The following is a 22,132-nucleotide window of genomic DNA, read 5'->3' on the forward strand; positions in this document are numbered from 1 at the left end:
CATCCAGTGCCTTCAGGAAGCGTTCACACTCCTTGACTTAAAAATGTGCTGAACAAGTACCATCATACGCTGCATGGACTCACTCTGTGTGCAATAATAGCGTTTAACATTATTTTGAAATGACTACCCCATTTCTGTACCCCGCACATACAATTATCTGTGAGGTCCCTAAGTCGAGCAGTGAATTTCAAGCACAAATTCAACCATGAAAACCTGGGAGGTTTTCCTATGGTTCGCAAAGAATGGCATCTATTGGTAGATGGGTATAAAAAAAAACATACATTGAATATCTCTTTGAGCATGGTGCACTTATTCATTTTACACTTTGGATGGTGTATCAATACACCCAGTCACAAAAAAGACTCAGGTACCCTTCCTAAATCAGTTGCCAGTGAGGACGGGGCAAAGGCTAATGGTGATTTGAAAACAGTTACAGAGTTTAATGGATGAGATAACTGAGGATGGCTCAACATCATAGTAGTTACTCCACAATACTAACATAAATGACAGAGTGCAAAGAAGGAAGCCAGTACAGAACACAAATATTCCAATAAGGCAGTAAATGAACACTGTAAAAAAATGTGGCAAAGAAATGTACTTTATGTCCTAAATGCAATGTTTTGGCCAAATCCAACAACACACCACTGAGTACTGGTGATGGCTGCATCATGTTATGGGTAAAGCTTGTAATCAACAAGGACTAGGGAGTTTTTGAGGATAAAAAGAAACGGAATGGAGCTAAGCACAGGCAAAATCGTAGAGGAAAACCTGGTCCAGTCTGCTTTCCAACAGACACTGGGAAACAAATTCACCCTTCAGCAGGACAATAACCTAAAACACAAGGTCAAATATACACTAAAGTTGCTTATCAAGATGATGTTGAATGTTCCCGAGTGGCCTAGTTACAGTTTTGTCTTAAATCGGCTTGAAGATCTATGGCAAGACTTGAAAATGGCTGTCTAGCAATGATCAACAACCAACTTGACAGTTTTTTTTTTATAAAGAATAAAATGTGCAAATATTGTACAATCCAGGTGTGCAAAGCTGTTAGATTTACCCAGAAAAACTCCCAGCTGAAATCGCTGCCAAAGATGATTCTAACATGCATTGACTCAGGGGATTGAATACATATCCAATCAAGATTTGTTTTATTTTACATTTATTTAAACAAATATTTATAATTTTTCTTCCACTTTGACAGAGTATTTTAGGTAGATCGTTGAACAAAAATGACAAATCTATTTTAATCCCACTTTGTAACACAAAAAAATGTGGAAAAAGTCAAGGGGTGTGAATACTTTCTGAAGGCACTGTATATACACTCCCGTATGTATTTATTTGGACAGTGAAGCTAAAACTTAATGTCTCTATAGTCCACCATTTTAGATTTGAGATCAAAAGCACATCATTTCCCCTTTTATTTGAGAGCATGTTTCACCGTTTAAAAACAAATGCACTTTAATCTAGTCCACCCCTTTTGAAAGTGCATTACATTTAATCAAAAGGTTGCATTGGAGTCAACATGGTCCATGCCCCAACGATTTGAGGAGGGGAGTCACCTTTATTGTAGGTAATAATATAATATGTTTCTGAACACTGCTACATGAATGGATAATCATGCATGAATTGTGAATAATGATGACTGAGTGCATTTCAGATGCACACAGATCATGCCCCCAAAACCTCTCACCTAGGGCTGTTGCGGTGACCATATTACCGTCACACTGGCAGTCATGAGTCAGGACCGCAGTAAAATTCCACGTGGCCGTTGAGTCACGGTAATCTCCTCTTATGCACATGTTAGTAGTACCCAACTCGCTAACAATTGTCAGGTCACTAATGGCCTGGCACTCAGGGCTCTATTGTCCCTCTAACCACTTTGACATCAATGCAAATGCAATCAAAAATCACATCAAACTCACCTCACTGTGATTGACCAATTTGAAGAAAGAAATTCTACAACAGGTTGAAACTGAGTGGAAAACGTGGTCAATGTGAACGATGTTTCAAAGCCTAACACAACGGCCTGGACAGTGCTTTCTAAGTTGATAATTAATTCAAAACACCATATGCATGTCAAAGTTTAAGCATAGCATAAGTTTAAGCATATATGAGCCCAAGTCTGAAAGAAAAGCAGAATTAAAAGAATGATTGTTATAATATAATACATAGTCTACACATATTAACCTCTTTCAGCTAGGGGGCACTATTTTTATGTTTGGAAAAATAACGTTCCCAAGGTAAATGGAGTATTTCTCAGGCCCAGATGCTAGAATATGCATATAATTGACAGATTAGGATAGAAAACACTCTAAAGTTTCTAAAACTGTCAAAATATTGTCTGTGAGTATAACATAACTGATTTTGCAGGCGAAAACCTGAGGAAATCCAACCCGGAAGTGCCTTTTATTTGTAAAAATCCCTGTTCCATTGCTTGCCCATCCTCCATTTAAAGGGGTATCGACCAGATTCCTTTTCCAATGTCTTCCTCAGGCTGTGACCAGGCTTTAGACATAGTTTCAGTTTCAAAATCTGACATGATAGGTGGCTTAACAACAAGCTAAGCTATGTTTTGGTATATTTCACTTGTGATTTCATGATTATAAATATTTTTAGTATTTTTTATTTTTTTAAATTTGGCGCTCTGCAATTCAGAGGTTGTTTACGAAAATGATCCCGCTAAAGGGATCCGTGCGAAAATAAGTTTTTAAGCAAGGCAGAAAAACATAAAAACTGTTTTAATATCTTTGGTTTATAACTGGTAGCCTAATTTAAAGAAATTCAGAGTAGCCTAAAATTAGGCCTAGCAAGAATTTGTATTTGATTTTGAATAGCCTAGTAATAAGACATTTTTATATTTCCATAAATAATAGGCTGACACATTACCTTTAACTACAGAATATCTCCTTCATTCCATTCTCAAGCGCGCAGAAAGAGGGTCTGTCAAAAGTTTAAATGTTTAGGTTGTGAAAACATGTTACTATTGATGTTCCCGGACAGACTTCACTTAGTTCCCCAAATGAAGCCCTGGGTAGCTGCAGGAACAGGGTTGGAGAGCCCATGGCATACAGAGTTTGGGTGGAATATCACCTGTTGTTGGTGGGAGGCTGCATGCTCCTCAAGTGGTTGATGCATGAAGTGAAATAACCGGAATAGCCTACCCAACATGAGTGAAAAATGAACCAGCAGGAAAGTGGCCTCCATTCGCTAATGGAGTGAATACTGATGACATTTATGACATTCACCTGCCCCTGTTCCTGCCCATTTGACAAAGGACCACTCTAAATCTAAACTAATTTGACCTATCAGCAAAGATCAGATTCAATTGAGAATAGACTGATGAGTGAAAATATGATCACTTGGAGAACAGCATGTACAGCCTGAGGCAAGGAACAGAGTGTGAGCTTTTTTCCCCCAACTTTCTCAAATCAAACTATTTGTCACCTGCGCCAAATACAACATGTGTAGACCTTACTGTGAAATGCTTACTTACTTAACCAACAGTGCCGTTCAAGAAAGAGTTAAGAAAATATTTTCCCAATAAACTAAAGTAAAAAATAATAAAAAGTAACAAAATGAGGCTATATTACAGGGGGTACCGAGTCAATGTGAGGGGGTACAGGTTAGTTGAGGTATATTGCACATGTAGGTAGGAGTGAAGTGACTATGCATAGATAGTAAATGGCGAGTAGCAGCAGTGTAAAAAATGAATTGGGGGGGGGGGGGGGGGGGGTGGGGGGGTAGAAGCTGTTAAGGAGCCTTTTTTTAAATTTAAATTTTAAATTTTTAATAAAATTTTATCCCCTTTTCTCCCCAATTTTCGTGGTATCCAATCGCTAGTAATTACTATCTTGTCTCATCGCTACAACTCCCGTACGGGCTCGGGAGAGACGAAGGTCGAAAGCCATGCGTACTCCGAAGCACAACCCAACCAAGCCGCACTGCTTCTTTAACACAGCGCGCCTCCAACCCGGAAGCCAGCCGCACCAATGTGTCGGAGGAAACACCGTGCACCTGGCCCCCCTTGGTTAGCGCGCACTGCGCCCAGCCCGCCACGGGAGTCGCTGGAGCGCGATGTGACAAGGAAATCCCTACCGGCCAAACCCTCCCTAACCCGGACGACGCTAGCCCAATTGTGCGTCGCCCCACGGACCTCCCGGTCGCGGCCGGCTGCGACAGAGCCTGGGGGCGAACCCAGAGACTCTGGTGGCGCAGTTAGCACTGCGATGCAGTGCCCTAGACCACTGCGCCACCCGGGAGGCCCACAAGGAGCCTTTTGATCCTAGACTTGGCGCTCTGGTACCGCTTGCCGTGCGGTAGCAGAGAAAACAGTCTATGACTTAGGTGACTGGAGTATTTGACAATTGTTTGGCCTTTCCTCTGACACCGCCTAGTGTATAGGTCCTGGATGGCAGGAAGCTTGGCCCCAGTGATGTACTGGTCCATACACACTACCCTCTATAGCGCCTTACGGTCAGATGCCGAGCAGTTACCATATCAGGCGGTGATGCAACCCACCAGGATGCTCTCAATGGTGCAGCTGTAGAACTTTGAGGATCTCGGGACCCATGCCAAATTTTTCAGTCTCCTGAGAAGGAAAAGGTGTTGTCGTGTCCTCTTCACGACTGTCTAAGTGCGTTTGGACCATGAAAGTTCATTGGTGATGTGGACACCAAGGAACTTGAAACTCTCGACCAGCTCCACTACAACCCCTTCAATGTTAATGGGGGCCTGTTCGGCCCGCCTTTTCCTGTAGTCTACGATCAGCTCCTTTGTCTTGCTCACATTGAAGGAGAGGTTGTTGTCCTGGCACCACACTGCCAGGTCTCAGACCTCCTCCCTATAGGCTGTCTCATCGTTGTGTAGTCAGCAAACTTGATGGTGTTGTAGTTGTTTGGCCAAGCAGTCGTGGGTGAACAGGGAGAACAGGAGGGGACTGAGCACACGCCCCTGAGGGGCCCCAGTGCTTAGGAGCAGCGTAGCAGATGTTGCCTACCCTTACCACCTGGGGGTGGCCCGTCAGGAAGTCCAGGATCCAGGTTTCACATTCACTTTTAACAAGGCACACCTGTTGATTGAAAAGCATTCCAGGTGAAGCTTTTTGAGAGATTGCCAAGAGTGTGCAAAGCTGTCATCAAGGCAAAGGGTGGCTACTTTGAAGAATCTCAAATATATAATATATTTAGATCACTTTAACACTTTTTTGGTTACTACATGATTCCATATGTGTTATTTCATAGTTTTAATGTCTTCACTATTATTCTACAATGTAGAAAATAATAAAACTAAAGAAAAACCCTTGAATGAGTAGGTGTGTTTAAACTTTTGACTGGTACTGTATATGCAGGAACACGTTCAATTGGAGAACCATCTAATGAGTGAACATGCAAAACATTCTTACGAGAGTTTTAAAACAACATACATTTTATTTTTCCCCCCATTAAGCACACGTTTTAAATCCGTAAAGGATTCCTGCATAGCTATAAAATCTGACTGTAGTTTTGACACATCCAGATCAACAGTCAAGGCAATAGTTTTACTTGTTTTACTTGCTATATTGTATTTACTTCGTCACCATGGCCTTTTTTTCCTTTACCTCCCTTATCTTACCTCATTTGCACACACTGTATATAGACTCTGTCTACTGTATTATTGACGGCATGTTTGTTTATTCCATGTGTAACTCTGTTGTTGTATGTGTCGAACTGCTTTGCTTTATTCTTGGCCAGGTCGCAGTTGTAAATGAGAACTTGTTCACAAACTTGCCTACCTGGTTAAATAAAGGTGAATATATATATATATATATATTTTAAAAAATTGTATACATAATAGTATCGCCTGCATATAGATTAAGTTGACTATTTTTACCAGATTGACCAACAGTGGTTATATAAATAGTGAAGAGAACAGGTCCTAAAATTGACCCCTGTGGTACAGCTTTATGCAGCAAGAATTTCAGACTCAACCCCATCAATCACGATGGCCTGAGTTCTGTCACAAAGATAATCATGAAACCATGAACAGGCATCAGTATTCAGGCCTATCTAGGACAACTTAGTCAATAAAATAGCATGATCAACACTATCAAAAGCTTTTGACCGGTCCACAAACAAAGCAGCACATTTCATTGTGTCTAAAGCATTGACAAGATCATTAACAACTAAAGTGGTTGCTGTAATAGTGCTATGCCCAGGCCTAAACCCTGATTGGTTTACATAAAAAATACATTTCTCAGATAAAAAGAGAAAGGTTGTACATTTACCAAGGATTAGAGAATCTTAGCTGGACAAGGAAGTCTTGATATGGGGCGATAATGATTATAATCACTACTATCCCCGCCCTTATGGAGTGGCAGCACAATTTGAATATTTCCTGATAACAATATTAAATAAAACATGAGGGTTATTGAGCCAATAATGATGGGCGCTGCACACGTAAGCAGACCAGGATCCAATTGGTCGCCCACTGTGGATTTATTGTTGTCTGTTGCTACCAAAGCATCCAGGACTTATTTTTTCTGTAAATAGCATAGCTTTCACTATCATTTCTCTGATAATTCAGCAAATTTCTCCTATCAGCATCCAACCCAATATCATTGTGAATAGGCTTAGAAGTTCATTTGAAAGAGATAGCCCTCTGAAATAAAATGGTGATTACATGCATCAATGATGGCATTTTTTTCTGTAATGAGGCCAGTGTCTGAATTAATTTGTTGTGGCAGAGAGGAGGAAAGCAGAACCCTTCCGGGATTTGACAGTTTTCCAGAATTTAGCAAGAAAATACAATCAAGGTCAATAAAATAAAGACACAAACAACTGGGCAATGGTCACTAATGTCTTGTGGGAAGAGACCAGTAGAAGACGATAACATCAATCAGAGTTGACTTTGAAGGATCTTTAGGGTTGGGCCGTGTAGGCTTAGTCACCAGCTGGGTTCGGTTTAGATCCTTATACATGGTTTTTAGATGGTCTGAAGCCTGCATTTCCCAATCATAATTCAGGTCACCCAGGACAATAACTTCTAATTTTGTAAAAGAAGACAACAAACTAGTTAACTTCTCGAGTGCACAAAGGTTAGCCGAAGGAGTATCCATAGGAGTACACCCCTAAGGATACATTTTCTCCCAGACAAAAGCTACAAGATTGTAGTTTAAATTATTGGGCAAGGGAAATAGATTTCAGTAAAGAGACAGATTAAACTTTTTTTTATTTTAAATAAAAATGGCCACTCCATCACCTCTACCCTGTCTGTCAGCTCTGAACACATTACCCTAAATATTTATATCAGAGTCCAGAATGTCCCCAGAGATCCAACTTTCAGTCAATACCAGAATGTCCGGAATAGCCCAGATCATTAATGTAATCCAGTTCAGGAGGCAAGCGCCCGATGTTCCGATACATCAACCCAAGTCCTTTACGATTTTTTAAGTCACATGGGAACTCCAGCTCAAACAAGCTATGCTCAATAGGCGGTTGCAGGCCCTGTCTGATGGTTGATATTGAAATAGTTGGTATGGCTATACGTTCGCATAGAACCACACCATTTGGTCTATCCTCATTAGTAATAGAGAAAGGAGAAGAAATTGGAGTTACTTTTCCAAGGTTAGCACCATAGGGTCTGAGGCCACAGCCAATGTCAATATGAGGAACTCTCAGAGTAACCAATGATGGAATGCTATAAACTGACTGACATGGGCTTTGGTTGCTATCCTGCAACAGCCCAAGCCCTCTACGTGATTTGAAAACCGAGGTTGTATTCAAGTTTATGGAATTCTCATTTGAACTAAAAGCACTGGGTGAGCAGACCACATACTCCTCTCTTGAGCTGACAATAGCAGAACTAAGAGGAGCTCAAACTAATGGGTACAAGATTACAACTGACAGCACCCCCAACAGTAACGCTTAGAGAGGATGGGAGATATATGAGTGGGGCTTGGTATGTCTCGGAGTCAATATCTTAACGCGGCCTTGAAAGGTCGGGTCCAGGCTCCGAGATGGTTTGGGTGGAGTACATCATCCCTGTGGAGCATATTTTTGTTACCAAAAAGTGTCAAAATTGTCAATAAAAGTTAGGCCATGTGAGTAAGACTTTTAAACAGGTTAACATTCACAAGGCCGCAGGGACATTCACAAGGCCGCAGGGCCAGATGCATTACCGGGATGCATACTCACGAGCATACACTGACCAGCTGACAAGTATCTTCACTGACATTTTCAACCTCTCCCTGATGCAGTCTGTAATACCAACATGTTTCAAGCACACCACCATAGTCCTTGTGCCCAAGAACGCCAAGGTAACCTGTCTAAATGAATATCGCCACATAGCCCTCACATCTGTAGCCATGAAATGCTTTGAAGGGCTGGTCACGGCTCACATCAACACCATCTTCTCAGACACCCTGGACCCACTTCAAATTGCATACCGCCGCAACAGATCCACAGATGGGGCAATCTCTATTGCCCTCCACACTGCCCAACACCTATGTGAGAATGTTGTTCATTGACTACAGCTCAGTCTTCAACACCATAGTGCCCTCCAAGCTCATCACTAAGCTACGGACCTTGGGACTGAACATCTCCCTCTGCAACTGGATCCTGGACTTCCTGAGGGGCCGGCCCCAGGTGGTGAGGGTAGGCAACAACACATCCGCCACTGTGACCCTCAACACGGGGGCCCCTCAGGGCTGCTTGCTTAGTCTCCTTCTGTACTCCCTGTTCACCCATAAATGTGTGGCTGTGTACAAATCCAACACCATCATTAAGTTTGCTGAAGACAACGGTGGCAGGCCTGATCACCGACGACCATGAAACAGTCCATAGGGAAGAGGTCAGAGACCTGTTAGTGTGGTGCGAGGACAACCACCACACAAAGGAGCTGATCATGGACTACAGGAAATGGAGGGCTGATCACGCACCAATTTACATCGACGGGGCTGTAGTGGAGCTGGTCAAGAGCTTCAAGTTTCTCATTGTCCTCATCCCAAAGGATCAATCATGGTTCACACACTTTTGCCCTCAGAGCGGCCTCAATTAATCATGGCATGGACTCTACAAGGTGTCGAAAGTGTTCCACAGGGATGCTGGCCCATGTTGACTCCAATGCTTCCCACAGTTGTGTCAAGTTGGCTGGACGTCCTTTGGGTGGTGGAGCATTCTTGATACTGTTGAGAGTGAAAAACCCAGTAGCGATGCAGTTCTTGACACACTCAAACCGTTGTGCCTGGCACCTACTACCATACCCTGTTCAAAGAGATTTAAATATTTTGTCTTGCCCACTCACCCTCTGAATAGCACACATACACAATCCATGTCTCAGTTGTCTCAAGGCTTAAAAATCATTCTTTAACCTGTCTCCTCCCATTCATCTACACTGATTGAAGTGTATTTAACAAGTGACATCAATAAGGTATTATAGCTTTCACCTGAACTCACCTGGTCAGTCAATATCATGGAAAGAGTGGTGTTCCTAATGTTTTGTATACTCAGTGTATATCGGCTCAGTAACTCAATTAAATTAATGGTCTGAAATTCATTAATTTAAATCATTCCCTCCATTTCTCCCAGCAATTATGCCACTTAAGCGCAAGCAAGGTCATTTCCCAGGCCCAAACTGAAGAAAGGGTTGTCCACAGAGAAATTATTAAATTACTGTAATTCTATGGTGTTGTCAGCATAGAGATACATGGGCCTCCCGAGTGGTCTAAGGCACTGCATCACAGTGCTAGCTGTGCCACTAGAGATTCTGGGTCGAGTCCAGGCCCTGTCGCAGCTGGCCGCGACCGGGAGACCCATGAGGCGGAGGACAAATTGTGGAGGACAATTGGCCCAGCATCGTCCGGATAAGGGGAGGGTTTGGCCGGCAGGGATGTCCTTGTGCCATCGCGCACTAGCGACTCCTGTGGCGGGTCGGGCGCAGTGCACGCTGACACGGTTGCCAGGTGTACGGTGTTTCCTCCGCCACATTGGTGCGCCTGGCTTCCGAGTTAAGTGGGCATTGTGTCAAGAAGCAGTGTGGCTTGGTTGGGTTGTGTTTCGGAGGACGCACTGCTGTCGACCTTCGCCTCTCCCGAGTTCGTACGGGAGTTGCAGCGATGAGACAAGACTGTAACTACCAATTGGATACCACGAAATTGGGGTAAAAAAATCAAAATACATTTCAATTACTATTTATATTGAATGGTTCTAGTTAAGTTGTTGCCAGCCAGTTTGTCCTCGTGACTGTTTTTAAGACATTTTCAGAACCCAACTGACTGAGGCTACATCCAAAATGGCACCCTATTCCCTAGTGCACTACATATTTTAGGATTACACAACTGGCAGCCCGCGAGTGGTATTATTTGGCCACCCAAGTTTTCTGAGCTAAAATAAATAAATAAAATACAATTTGGTATTTTTTAATATTTTTTTTTTTTATTGTTGGACATAAAAGACTAAAAACACCAGGAAATCAGCTCCAGGTGATTTTAATTTAAGAAATCTGTTCCCAATTATTCCCATGCATAATAGAGAGACACATGGATGGCATTTGGGACGCAGCCGAAAACAATCTGCAGTGTCAGTAGAAGGGTGGCAAACTTTCTCGCTGTATCATTCCTCAGGGTGGAGGTACAGATACTAAGGTAATGTGGTGCTGTGTTATGTTCTCTCGTCTGCATTTCAAACTAGGTACGCTTATGTAACAAGTCATGATGACTCAAATTCATTTAGTCACCTCTGAATGATTATGCTTTCAAAGACTCCCACACGCAGACAAACACAAAAATGTATGTGCATGCACGTACACATGCTGGAGGGCGTCATCATATATGTAATATTATAAACTGGGTGATTCAAGCCCTGAATGCTGACTGGCTAACAGCCGTGGTATATCATGGGTATGACAAAACACTTATTTTTACTGCTCTAATTATGTTGTTAAACACACCTCTGGGGTTTGTGATATATGACCAATATACCAAGGCTAAAGGCTGTGTCCATGCACTGCGAGTTGCGTCGTGCAAAGAATAGTCCTTTGCCGTGGTATTTTGGCCATATCCAACACCCCTTCGGGCCTTATTGCTTAATTATAGGCGGAAACATGGAGACTTACACTAGCTTGTTCTACCTGGTTTTACAGAGAGATCACTCTCTCCGCCTCCTAGCTGAATTCAGTGTGGGGAAGCTTGTCTTTGAGGGTACAGGCTTCTGTCTACAGACAGTATGAGATCTCTTTCTCTGTATATATGAGTATGTGGGTGTGAGTGTGAAGTGAGAAGAGCGTGTGTCTTTGAACGTGTGTGAGTTCATGCAGATGGAGAAGTGTGTGCGCGTGTCTTTGAACATGTGTGTGTGTGTATGTATATATATATATATATATATATATATATATATGTATATATATATATATATATAGATATAGATATAGTCGCAGAGGGAGTATTGTGCTGGGTTCTCGTCCTCCGGGGTGTGGGCAAATGTGGGCCATGCTGCTTTCATGTGCGCCAGCGCTCATTACCACAGTGACGGTTGTGATGGTAACCATGGAACGCAACTGCCTTGTGTTCCTGAACCCGTCTCAACGTAGCAACTGTTCACTGGCACCTATTGTACCAGCTGCCTCACGCGCACACACACACGCATGCACACACAGAGAGATTGTTTGTGTGTCTTACCTGTCCCCAGAGCAGCTCTCCCACTCCAATGAAGACACACCAGAGCCACTGGTCGATGCTCAGAGCTGTGCAGGAAAAGGGCTTTCCTCCAAACTGGACAATGACAATCTGAGACAGAGACACAGAGTGAGTGTGTGTACCTGTAGATCTAATAAACACTAATAAAGTTGGAGCAACAGTGTGTGTGTGAGAGAGAGTGCATGTGGTGTGTGTGAGTGTATGTCTGGTTGTGTTTGAGTTTGTTTTAGTCCTCATTTGGACTAATATTCCAAGAGTGCTTACACATAAAAATGCAATTTATAACACAATCACCCGTTCACATATAACACACTGTTACAAACAGACATACACTGACGTATTGACCAGATAAATACTCTGACAGTCTGAAAATATAGATTGATAGATCTACCATAGTCTGCATAACCTTCCAATTTAGTATAAATTGTTCTAAAGTATTGTTTGAATTTATAAAGTAAATTGAAAGGTTTCTGGTTTGCTCATATAAATTAATCTATTTCTTCATTGCTCTGAATCAAAATGTTATTTTGCCTATTTCTCTTTTCTGCCAGAATAACACAGAATAACACAGATGGTGGACAATCTATGGACCAAGGCAGCTGCCCTGCGGTACTTCACAGTCTAAAGCATGAGGGAAAGAAAACGACCCATTGATCAAGGCGGACTGTTTTCTGACAGTTAGATATGACTGTACCCAATTCAACACTGCCTCCTTAAACCCATGGTGCAATATTTTTGTCAAAATTATTTCATGATCCACTATTTCAAATGCTGCACTGAAATCTACAAATATTACACCCACAAACCTACCATTATACATAGCATTGAGCCACTGGTTAGTCATGTCAACCAATGCAGTGGTTGTGGATTGGTTTTTGCGATAAGCATGCTGATTGGCTGTGATCAGATCATTCTTTTCCATGTACTCTCATATTTGTCTACTCACAATACCCTCCAATATCTTACTGAGTGAAGGGAGTAGGCTGATTGGTTGAGTATTGGCAGGAATAATGTGTTCTTTTTATTTGTTATGTAACCTTTATTTAACTAGGCAAGTTAGTTAAGAACAAATTCTTATATACAATGACGGCCTACACCGTCCAAACTCGGATGACGCTGGGCCAATTGTGCGCCACCCTATGGGAATCCCAATCATGGCCGGTTGTGATAGAATGGGATTCCATTCTGTAGTGACGCCTCTAGCACTGAGATGCAGTGTCTTAGACCACTGTGCCAAATGGATGGACACAGCTTAAAGTGGCCAAGTAACTTCTTAAAATTAAGCACAGCTTAGCATGCTTCCATACATTTGGAAATTTCCCAAGGTTCTAAAGAAACCGCCAAAGATTGTGACCAATCAAATATGTATTTCAGTGGAGCTGCAATCTGGGGAGCAGCATAGCGAAGTAAAAAATTGTACATAACATCGTAACCTGTAGATTTGCCATTTGGTATGGACTTCAATAGGTATAACACCTTCTCTACTGACACCAATGATAGACTAAAAGAGAAGGTTTGTTTCCTCATAATGTGACCATCAATCCATTGGACAATAGCTTGTTTGGAAGAATGGGTGTTTAACTAATTTAATGAGAGATCATGTCAAGACTTTTTTATTTATTCGAGAAAACACCTCACCCAGGTCATCATCTACCCTTGGAGATGGATGAGCCCCAAATGTACTCTTTCTTACTGGGGCATGATGGTCCATATTGTATTTACTTCGCCACCATGGCCTTTTTTTTGCCTTTACCTCCCTTATCTCACCTCATTTGCTCACATTGTATACAGACTTATTTTTCTACTGTATTATTGACTGTATGTTTGTTTTACTCCATGTGTAACTCTGTGTTGTTGTATGTGTCGAACTGCTTTGCTTTATCTTGGCCAGGTCGCAATTGGAAATGAGAACTTTTTCTCAACTTGCCTACCTGGTTAAATAAAGGTTAAATAAACAAATAAAAAAAGTGAGCAAATCAATAAAACATTCTGTAGCGTGATATAAATCATCCTCTAGAGAAGTCAGCTCCCAGGGTACAGCAGCCAAATCATTTTGAAATTGCTCATGATTTAAAACATTTTCTTTTCTCCTGACCACAATCTTTGGGGGGTTCTTTGGAACCTTGGTGTTCATGGTTATGGTCACAATATTATAGTCTATCCAGCCGACAGGCATTGATCCGGCCTCTAAGCATTGCAATGGTATATTATAGAATATCAGATCAATGCATGTGTCAGAATGGTGACACATCTTGGTTGACGATCTAGTAGTGTCATTAAGCATTTGCTTCACAGCTCTCAGCATATCTCAATGTTGTTATATTTGAATTATTCTGATCCAATTTATCTAAAATCCCCAAGATAAATATATTCCTGTTACTATGTGTGGCCTGGTCAAACCCAGTGCCTATGTCATCCAGATAAGACACCTTTGAGCTAAGAGGTCTGTACATACATCCTATCAAAATGGGTGCCTGGTGAGGCAGCTGTACCTGAGGCTATAGTGTCTCTACTTGACATACATTAAGGTCATCCCTAGGGCTGTGGAGGTCACAATTTTGTCTGCCCGTGATTGCCAAGCAAATAATTGGTCGGTCTCACGGTAATTGACCGTTAATTAGCATAAACACATTTAGCATCTCCTGGCTTCCAGCCTACAAGCCACTGATGCAGACCTTTGTAACATACATTTTCCTGATCTGGCTATGCCATATGGCTGTGGGCTATGCTAGTTCATTTAGTAGACCAGATTATTTTATTTTATAGTATGAAGAATACAACTGAACAAAGCTGAATAAAATAGACATTTGAGGGAGTGCGCACATCCGGCTATTCTGTGTTGAGCGATTAACAAAGAAATAGGTACCCCTATAGGCTTAATTTAGAGTTCTTAATGTAACTTGTTCTACAAACGTTGGGCTGTATGTTTTGATTTTTAATACATTGTAAAGCTGCATGATGCGACTAACGATAATTTGAAAAAAGTCACTTTTTAAATCGCAGGCTGTACACACTTCATCAGTCTCTCAATAACAATTTGACAATTTCCCGGCGGCACCCCCTTTGTGTGGCCATAATGTACCCTAAAAACTCCATGCCTTTTGTGGCCAGTGGCCGTTGTTCCCTTCTCCCCGAGGGCTGCGTGCTCAGAAGCACCTCTCACACATGGCTCTCCATCAAATGATCGGGTCTTTCTCAAAGGCTTCAAGTGAAGACTGACACTTTGGGGACACTACTGCACGCGTCCTTATCCAATTCGAGGTGCATATTGAAGATACTGGAAGAACTGTCCACATTTACTTTTCGTCAGCCAACAACATGGGTAGGCCAAACAATCAGCAAAAGCAGTAGCCTATGTCAATCTACTATCCCCCATAGTACACAAGTTGACCTATTCTATTCTGTGCGAGAAATAAATATTCCAAACATAGTCTGGGACAGTTGTGGGATGCTATAGATCCCAAATTAATACAACCAGAATGTTTGGCTAAAAATGTGATAAACTATTAGGCTATTTCTTCACATTATAAGAGCAGCAATGCAAACACTGCAGTAGGCTATAGGCGCAAATGTTCCACTAACGGGAAAACAACATTATCAAAAGTGACCACAGATGTTATTATGCATGTAATGCTTTGATTATAAAAGGTGCATTTTTATGGTGAAAATGATCTTTGCCAAACAGCTTATGTATGCCAGTTAGGCGCTACACCCCTTGTAAAGCCGATTGATGTGCTTCATTTTAAGAAGTTACTTGGCCACTTTAGTTGTGATACAGACCTTATCAAAACACATAGGCTTCTGGACTAGGCTAGGCGTGTGACTATGATTAGAAAAAGTAAAAAAGGCATTGTTTCTTGCCTTACGCTGGGCATCAATCACAAACTGAAATATCACATTTACATAAGTATTCAGACCCTTTACTCAGTACTTTGTTGAAGCACCTTTGGCAGCAATTACAGCATCGAGTCTTCTTGGGTATGACGCTACAAGCTTGGCACACCGGCATTTGGGGAGTTTCTCCCATTCTTCTCTGCAGATCGGTGCCTCGACACAATCCTGTCTCGGGAGCTCTGCGGACAATTCCTTTGACCTCATGGCTTGGTTTTTGCTCTGACATGCACTTTCAACTGTGTGACCTCCATATACACAGATGTGTGCCTTTCCAAATCATGTCCAATCAATTGAATTTAAAACAGGTGGACTCCAATCAAGTTTTAGAAACATCTCAAGGATGATCAATGGAAACAGGATGCACTTGAGCTCAATTTCAAGTCTCATAGCAAAGGGCACTTAGGTAAACATTTCTAAAGACCTGTTCTCTCTTTGTCATTATGGGGTATTGTGTATGGATTGATGAGGATATATTTTATTTAATATATATATATATTTTTTTCAAACAAGGCTGTAACCTAACAAAATGTGGAAAAGTCAAGGGGTCTGAATACTTTCTGAAGGCACTGTATAATTCACAAGTGATAGGCTAATATTGTTACCCATCAGAATATTCTTGATTTATTCTCATCTTTATATATACTAAATAATATATGTGTGAAATTTGTTTTGATGTAGAGTGGACCATTATTTTGCACCTGTCTCGAAACAGGGGCAGGGGAAAAACTACATGTAATCTATGCACTTAAAAAGGGAATGAAGGACGCTTTTCCCGTGGATCATGTTCATGTCAGCAAGGTAGGCTGCAGTATACTCCTGTTGTAAAGATAAGCAATCTGCTTAATATTAGTAAAGTTTAGTAAAGTTGAGAAATACAGTTGAAGTCGGAAGTTTACATAAACCTTAGCCAAATACATTTAAACTCAGTTTTTCACAAATCCTGACATTTAATCCGAGGAAAAATTCCCTGTCTTAGGTCAGTTAGGATCACCACTTTATTTTAAGAAAGTGAAATGTCAGAATAATAGTAGAGAGAATGATTTATTTCAGCTTTTATTTCTTTCATCACATTCCCAGTGGGTCAGAAGTTTAAACACACTCAATTAGTATTTGCTAGCATTGTCTTTAAATTGTTTAACTTAGGTCAAACATTTTGGGTAGCCTTCCACAAGCTTCCCACAATAAGTTGGGTGAATTTTGGCCCATTCCTCCTGACAGAGCTGGTGTAACTGAGTCAGGTTTGTAGGCCTCCTTGCTCGCACACGCTTTTTCAGTTCTGCCCACACATTTTCGATTTGGATTGAGGTCAGGGCTTTGCGATTGCCACTCCAATACCTTGACTTTGTTGTTCTTAAGCCATTTTGCCACACCTTTGGAAGTATGCTTGGGGTCATTGTCCATTTGGAAGACCCATTTGCAACAAAGCTTTAACTTCCTGACTGATGTCTTGAGATGTTGCTTCAATATATCCACATAATTTTTCGTCCTCCTGATGCCATCTATTTTGTGAAGTGCACCAGTCCCTCCTACAGCAAAGCACCTCCACAACATGATGCTGCCACCCCCGTGCTTCACCATGGGATGGTGTTCTTTGGCTTGCAAGCCTCCCCCTTTATCCTCCAAACATATTGATGTTCATTATGGCCAAACAGTTCTATTTTTGTTTCATCAGACCAGAGGACATTTCTCCAAAAAGTACGATCTTTGTCCCCATGTGTAGTTGCAAACCGTAGTCTGGCTTTTTTTATGGCGGTTTTGGAGCTTTTCAGGTTGTCGATATTGGACTCGTTTTACTTTGGATATAGATACTTTTGTACCCGTTCCCTCCGGCATCTTCACAAGGTCCTTTGCTGTTGTTCTGGGATTGATTTGCACTTTTCGCACCAAAGTACATTCATCTCTAGACGATACAGAACGCGTCTCCTTCCTGAGCGGTATGACGGCTGCGTGGTCCCATTGTGTTTATACTTGTGTACTATTGTTTGTACAGATGAACGTGGTATCTTCAGGCATTTGGACATTTCTCCCAAGGATGAACCAGATTTGTGGAGGTCCACAATTTTTTTTCTAAGGTCTTGGCTGATTTCTATTGATTTCCCATTTTGTCAAGCAAAGAGACGCTGAGTTTGAAGGTAGATCTTGAAATACATCCACAGGTACACTTCCAATTGACTAAATTTATGTCAATTAGCCTATCAAAAGCTTCTAAAGCCATGACAATTTTCTGGAATTTTCCAAGCTGTTTAAAGGCACAGTCAACTTAGTGTATGTAAACTTCTGACCCACTGGAATTGTGATACAGTGAAATAGTCTGTCTTTAAACAACGTAGATATTCTAACTGACTTGCCGAAATTTGTGGAGTGGTTAAAAAACGAGTTTTAATGACTTAAGTGTCTGTAAACATCCGACTTAAACTGTAAATATAGTAGGCCTGGCCTATAGAAATCTGATGGGATCCTCCTCTTTTTAAGAGGCCATCACTCTGTTTTCTCTAGCAATTGCATAGCCTTTAGAAATATTGCGCAACATGAACTCATTGGGTCTCATGAAGTGTTAGATTCGATTTTCGAGTACATTTGCATTGATGTCAGAGTGATTAAAGGGAAAATATAGTGCCGAGTACCATGCAGTTTGCAAGTTTGGTAGGCTACTAATGTCCGTCAGCAGCATCAGAGTTTGTAGAAGCCTAATTACCGTGACTAAACGGTCACGTGGAATGTGACTGCCTTCATGACTCGTGACTGCCGGTGTGGCGGTAATAGGTTCGTCCCTCCTCTTGAAAGGTATAGGATTCTGAATGTACAACGCTACACCTCCATCTCTATTCCTGTCCCATCTACGTTCACTTGCCCATCGTTAATGGATGCATCCAAATGCGTTTCGGTTAAAGCTAAAATATGAATGTTATTTATGTTGACCAAGTTCAAAACCTCATTTATTGTATTAGGAAGGCTACATACATGAACACGGGCTATGTGCAGCCCTTCCCTTGTCAAGTGAAAACCAGTAGAGCGTGTATTTGTTGTAGTTGAAGTCGTGATGATACACTACAACACACAACCTCAGGTTCGAACGACGCATTAAAATAGCCAGGGAGTGATTCTAGAGTCCCAATGCAATTGCGTTGCCCGTTGATGTAAAGTCTATCCAGCACCAAGGAGACTCGGTAGTTCAGGCAATGCTTTTTGTTTTTCATGATGGGATAATTTTTTTTTCTTCTTTCATTTATTTCCGTGGGGAAGAGATCATTCATTCCAAAAGCAGTGCATCTGAGTTCTCTGCCCCTGCTCTTCACCATCTCCTTTCCTTGTGTGTGTGAGAGTGCTTATGTTAGTGTGTGTGTATATGTATGTGGTGTTTGTGAGTGTATGCATATGTGTGTGTCTACAGTATGTGTGTTTACCTGCAGGATGAAGGTTCCCATAACCACGCTACAGAAGATGGGGTTACGGTAGATGGCCTCGAAGACGTTCCTCTCTCCGTGGATCTTCCTGGCGTTGATCTCGTTGAACAGCTGCATCATGACGAACACGTTGAACACGATGGTGTAGTGCTCTGACGGTGGTGAGTGAAGAGGCGCGTTACGCCCGCTGTCAATGTTAAAGAAGTTCTCTCCTGGGAGAGGGGAAGAGCAAACAGGATAATATATTTAGATTTTTGTTTAAGCATACTGTCTCTTGAGATTTCAGCGTGGTCTGACTGTGTGTTCTAGCGGGGCCTGACTCTCTGTGTGTCCCAGCGGGGCCTGACTCTCTGTGTGTCCCAGCGGGGCCTGACTCTCTGTGTGTCCCAGCGGGGCCTGACTCTCTGTGTGTCCCAGCGGGGCCTGACTCTCTGTGTGTCCCAGCGGGGCCTGACTCTCTGTGTGTCCCAGCGGGGCCTGACTCTCTGTGTGTCCCAGCGGGGCCTGACTCTCTGTGTGTCCCAGCGGGGCCTGACTCTCTGTGTGTCCCAGCGGGGCCTGACTCTCTGTGTGTCCCAGCGGGGCCTGACTCTCTGTGTGTCCCAGCGGGGCCTGACTCTCTGTGTGTCCCAGCGGGGCCTGACTCTCTGTGTGTCCCAGCGGGGCCTGACTCTCTGTGTGTCCCAGCGGGGCCTGACTCTCTGTGTGTCCCAGCGGGGCCTGACTCTCTGTGTGTCCCAGCGGGGCCTGACTCTCTGTGTGTCCCAGCGGGGCCTGACTCTCTGTGTGTCCCAGCGGGGCCTGACTCTCTGTGTGTTCCAGTGTGTGATGGTCTCACCAGCGAACAGCAGGGTGAAGATGATGGTGAGCTGGTAGACGGCATGACCCAGGATATTCTTCATCATGGTGCGGGAGATCAGGGGCTTGTTGCGGCCGTACGGCTTCCTCAGCAACAAGGACTCGGTGGGGGGCTCGGTGGCCAGAGCCAGGGATGCCAGGGTGTCCATGATCAGGTTAACCCACAACATCTGCACTGCTTTCAGAGGAGAGTCCTGGAGAGAGGGAGGAAAAGAGGGAGGTGGAGTGGAAGCATGAGAGACAGAAAGAGAGAGAGTGGAGGTGTGTGTTTGTCTTAATTTTTTTTTTTTAAATTGAATTTCAAGAAGGATCAAAGGGTAAGTGTGTTACCTGTGTGATGCAGGCGCCAGTGAAGGCCACGATGACGGCCACCACGTTGACAGTGAGCTGGAACTGGAGGAACTTGGAGATGCTGTCGTAGACATTGCGGCCCCACATCACAGCCTTGACGATGCTGGTGAAGTTATCGTCAGTCAGAATGATGTCAGATGCTTCCTTAGCCACATCTGTACCGGCAATACCCTATCAGGAGACAGAGATGGAGGTGTTCGGTTTATAGGGATGATGATGAGGCTGCTGATGATGGTAATGGCAGTGATCGTTCCCATTGTATTTATATGTTATTACATATTCCCTTTAGGCCTATTAATAATGAATTACATTTATATAGTGCTATCGATTAGATCTCCATTGCTTTACATTGTATGGGGAACTAACCTAATCCATCACCAACGTGTAACGCCAATCTACAGTACCTGGCTGATAATGGCAGACATTTTTTGCCAGATTTGACCTCAGATCGGCAGGCCGTAATTGAAAATAAAAATGTGTACTTAATTGACTCACCTGGATAAATAAAGGTTCATTAAAAGTTGCAGTCAGTCAGGGACATGAGCCAGCTACATCATTGACAGCTGATGAGTGGTGAGCGGTTCAGCATAAAATGGCTGCCGTGCATCAGCCAGGTGGATGAGAGTGAGTAACCAGTACCCACAGTGTTAAGGGTCAAAGTTTGAGTCCCGGTGAAAAGAACTAGCAAGCAAACCGTCTGCATTTCATTACATGTTGGTACTGCCTTCCACCCCTTTAACCTGTTTGGGCTCCAGGGGCAGTATTGAGTAGCCAGATAAAAGGTGCCCATTTCAAACGGCCTCGTACTCAATTCTTGCTCGTACAATATGCATATTATTAATACTATTGGATAGAAAACACTCTCTAGTTTCTAAAACCGTTTGAATTATATCTGTGAGTCAAACAGAACTCATTTGACACAAACATCCTGACCAGGAAGTGGAAAGTCTGAAATTGGGGCTCTGTTCTACTTCCTGCCTATAAATGGGCATGATACGTAAGAGTATACGTGCACTTCATAGACCTTCCCCTGGATGTCAAGAGGCGGTGAGAGAAGAAATGTAGTGTTTATCTTGGTCTGAAGTGGAATACAGGCTCTTTGTATGACGTGTCCTCCCATTTCCTGTTTTCTGGAGGCGCGAAAGGGTACTTAGATTTGCCTTCTGGTAAGCTGCCGTTATGGACGACTAATCTCTCCGGCATTGATTTTATTTGATACATGTGACCATATCATCGTAAAGTATGTTTTTTCAATATAGTTTAATCAGATTATTGAACATTTTTCGGGAGTTTTGCCGTGTTCCGTTCTCTTCCGTTTGTTGACATGGAGAGCTTTGCGCCACTAGGCTAGCGCGCTTGCTAATTCAAGAGGGAAAATGAACGTTCTAATTCCAAACAATTTTGATTGTTCTTGACAAAGGACACCTTGTCCAACATTCTGATGGAAGATCACCAAAAGTAAGAAACATTTTATGATGCTATTTCATATATCTGTCGTGCATGTGAACTAGTCGTCGGCGCCCAACGTTTGGGTACTCAGCTATACCGAAGCTGGATGTCGTAATGAAGTTATTTTTTAGAATTCTAACACTGCGATTTCATTAAGAACTAATGGATCTATCATTTCCTATACAACATGTGTTTTTTAGTTATGTTTATGAATAGCTATTTGGTCAGAATATGTGTGTCAGAAAACGTGTCAGAAAATATCGTTGCTGTTTAGACGTTGTGGAAAAAGTAGCTAAGTTAGCACAATGTGTAACCACTAATTTCAGCTCTAAATATGCACATTTTCAAACAAAACATAAGTGTATGTATAACCTGATGTTATAGGACTGTCATCTGATGAAGAATATCTAGGTTAGTCAAAAATTATATATCTTTTGCTTGTTTGTTACGATCGCTAACCTTTTGCTACTGGGAAATGGCATGTCTTTCTGGCTATTGTGGTAAGCTA

General features: G+C 42.4%; 1 protein-coding gene across 6 annotated transcripts in view; it reads right to left on the bottom strand.

The window, feature by feature from the left end:
• The window catches only part of LOC129843188 (plasma membrane calcium-transporting ATPase 1-like), a 176,993-nt gene that overhangs the window by 23,694 nt on the left and 131,167 nt on the right, over positions 1-22,132 (bottom strand). For all 6 annotated transcript variants that reach the window (XM_055911853.1, XM_055911855.1, XM_055911852.1 and 3 more), the window contains 4 exons: positions 20,155-20,346; positions 19,805-20,018; positions 18,967-19,178; positions 11,651-11,758 (listed from right to left, as the gene is read on the bottom strand). In XM_055911853.1, coding sequence (XP_055767828.1) covers positions 11,651-11,758; positions 18,967-19,178; positions 19,805-20,018; positions 20,155-20,346 — 726 coding nt within the window. The remainder of the gene's footprint in view (positions 1-11,650; positions 11,759-18,966; positions 19,179-19,804; positions 20,019-20,154; positions 20,347-22,132) is intronic.

Source organism: Salvelinus fontinalis, chromosome 3 (assembly GCF_029448725.1).
Source record: "Salvelinus fontinalis isolate EN_2023a chromosome 3, ASM2944872v1, whole genome shotgun sequence".
NCBI classification, from domain to species: Eukaryota; Metazoa; Chordata; class Actinopteri; order Salmoniformes; family Salmonidae; genus Salvelinus; species Salvelinus fontinalis.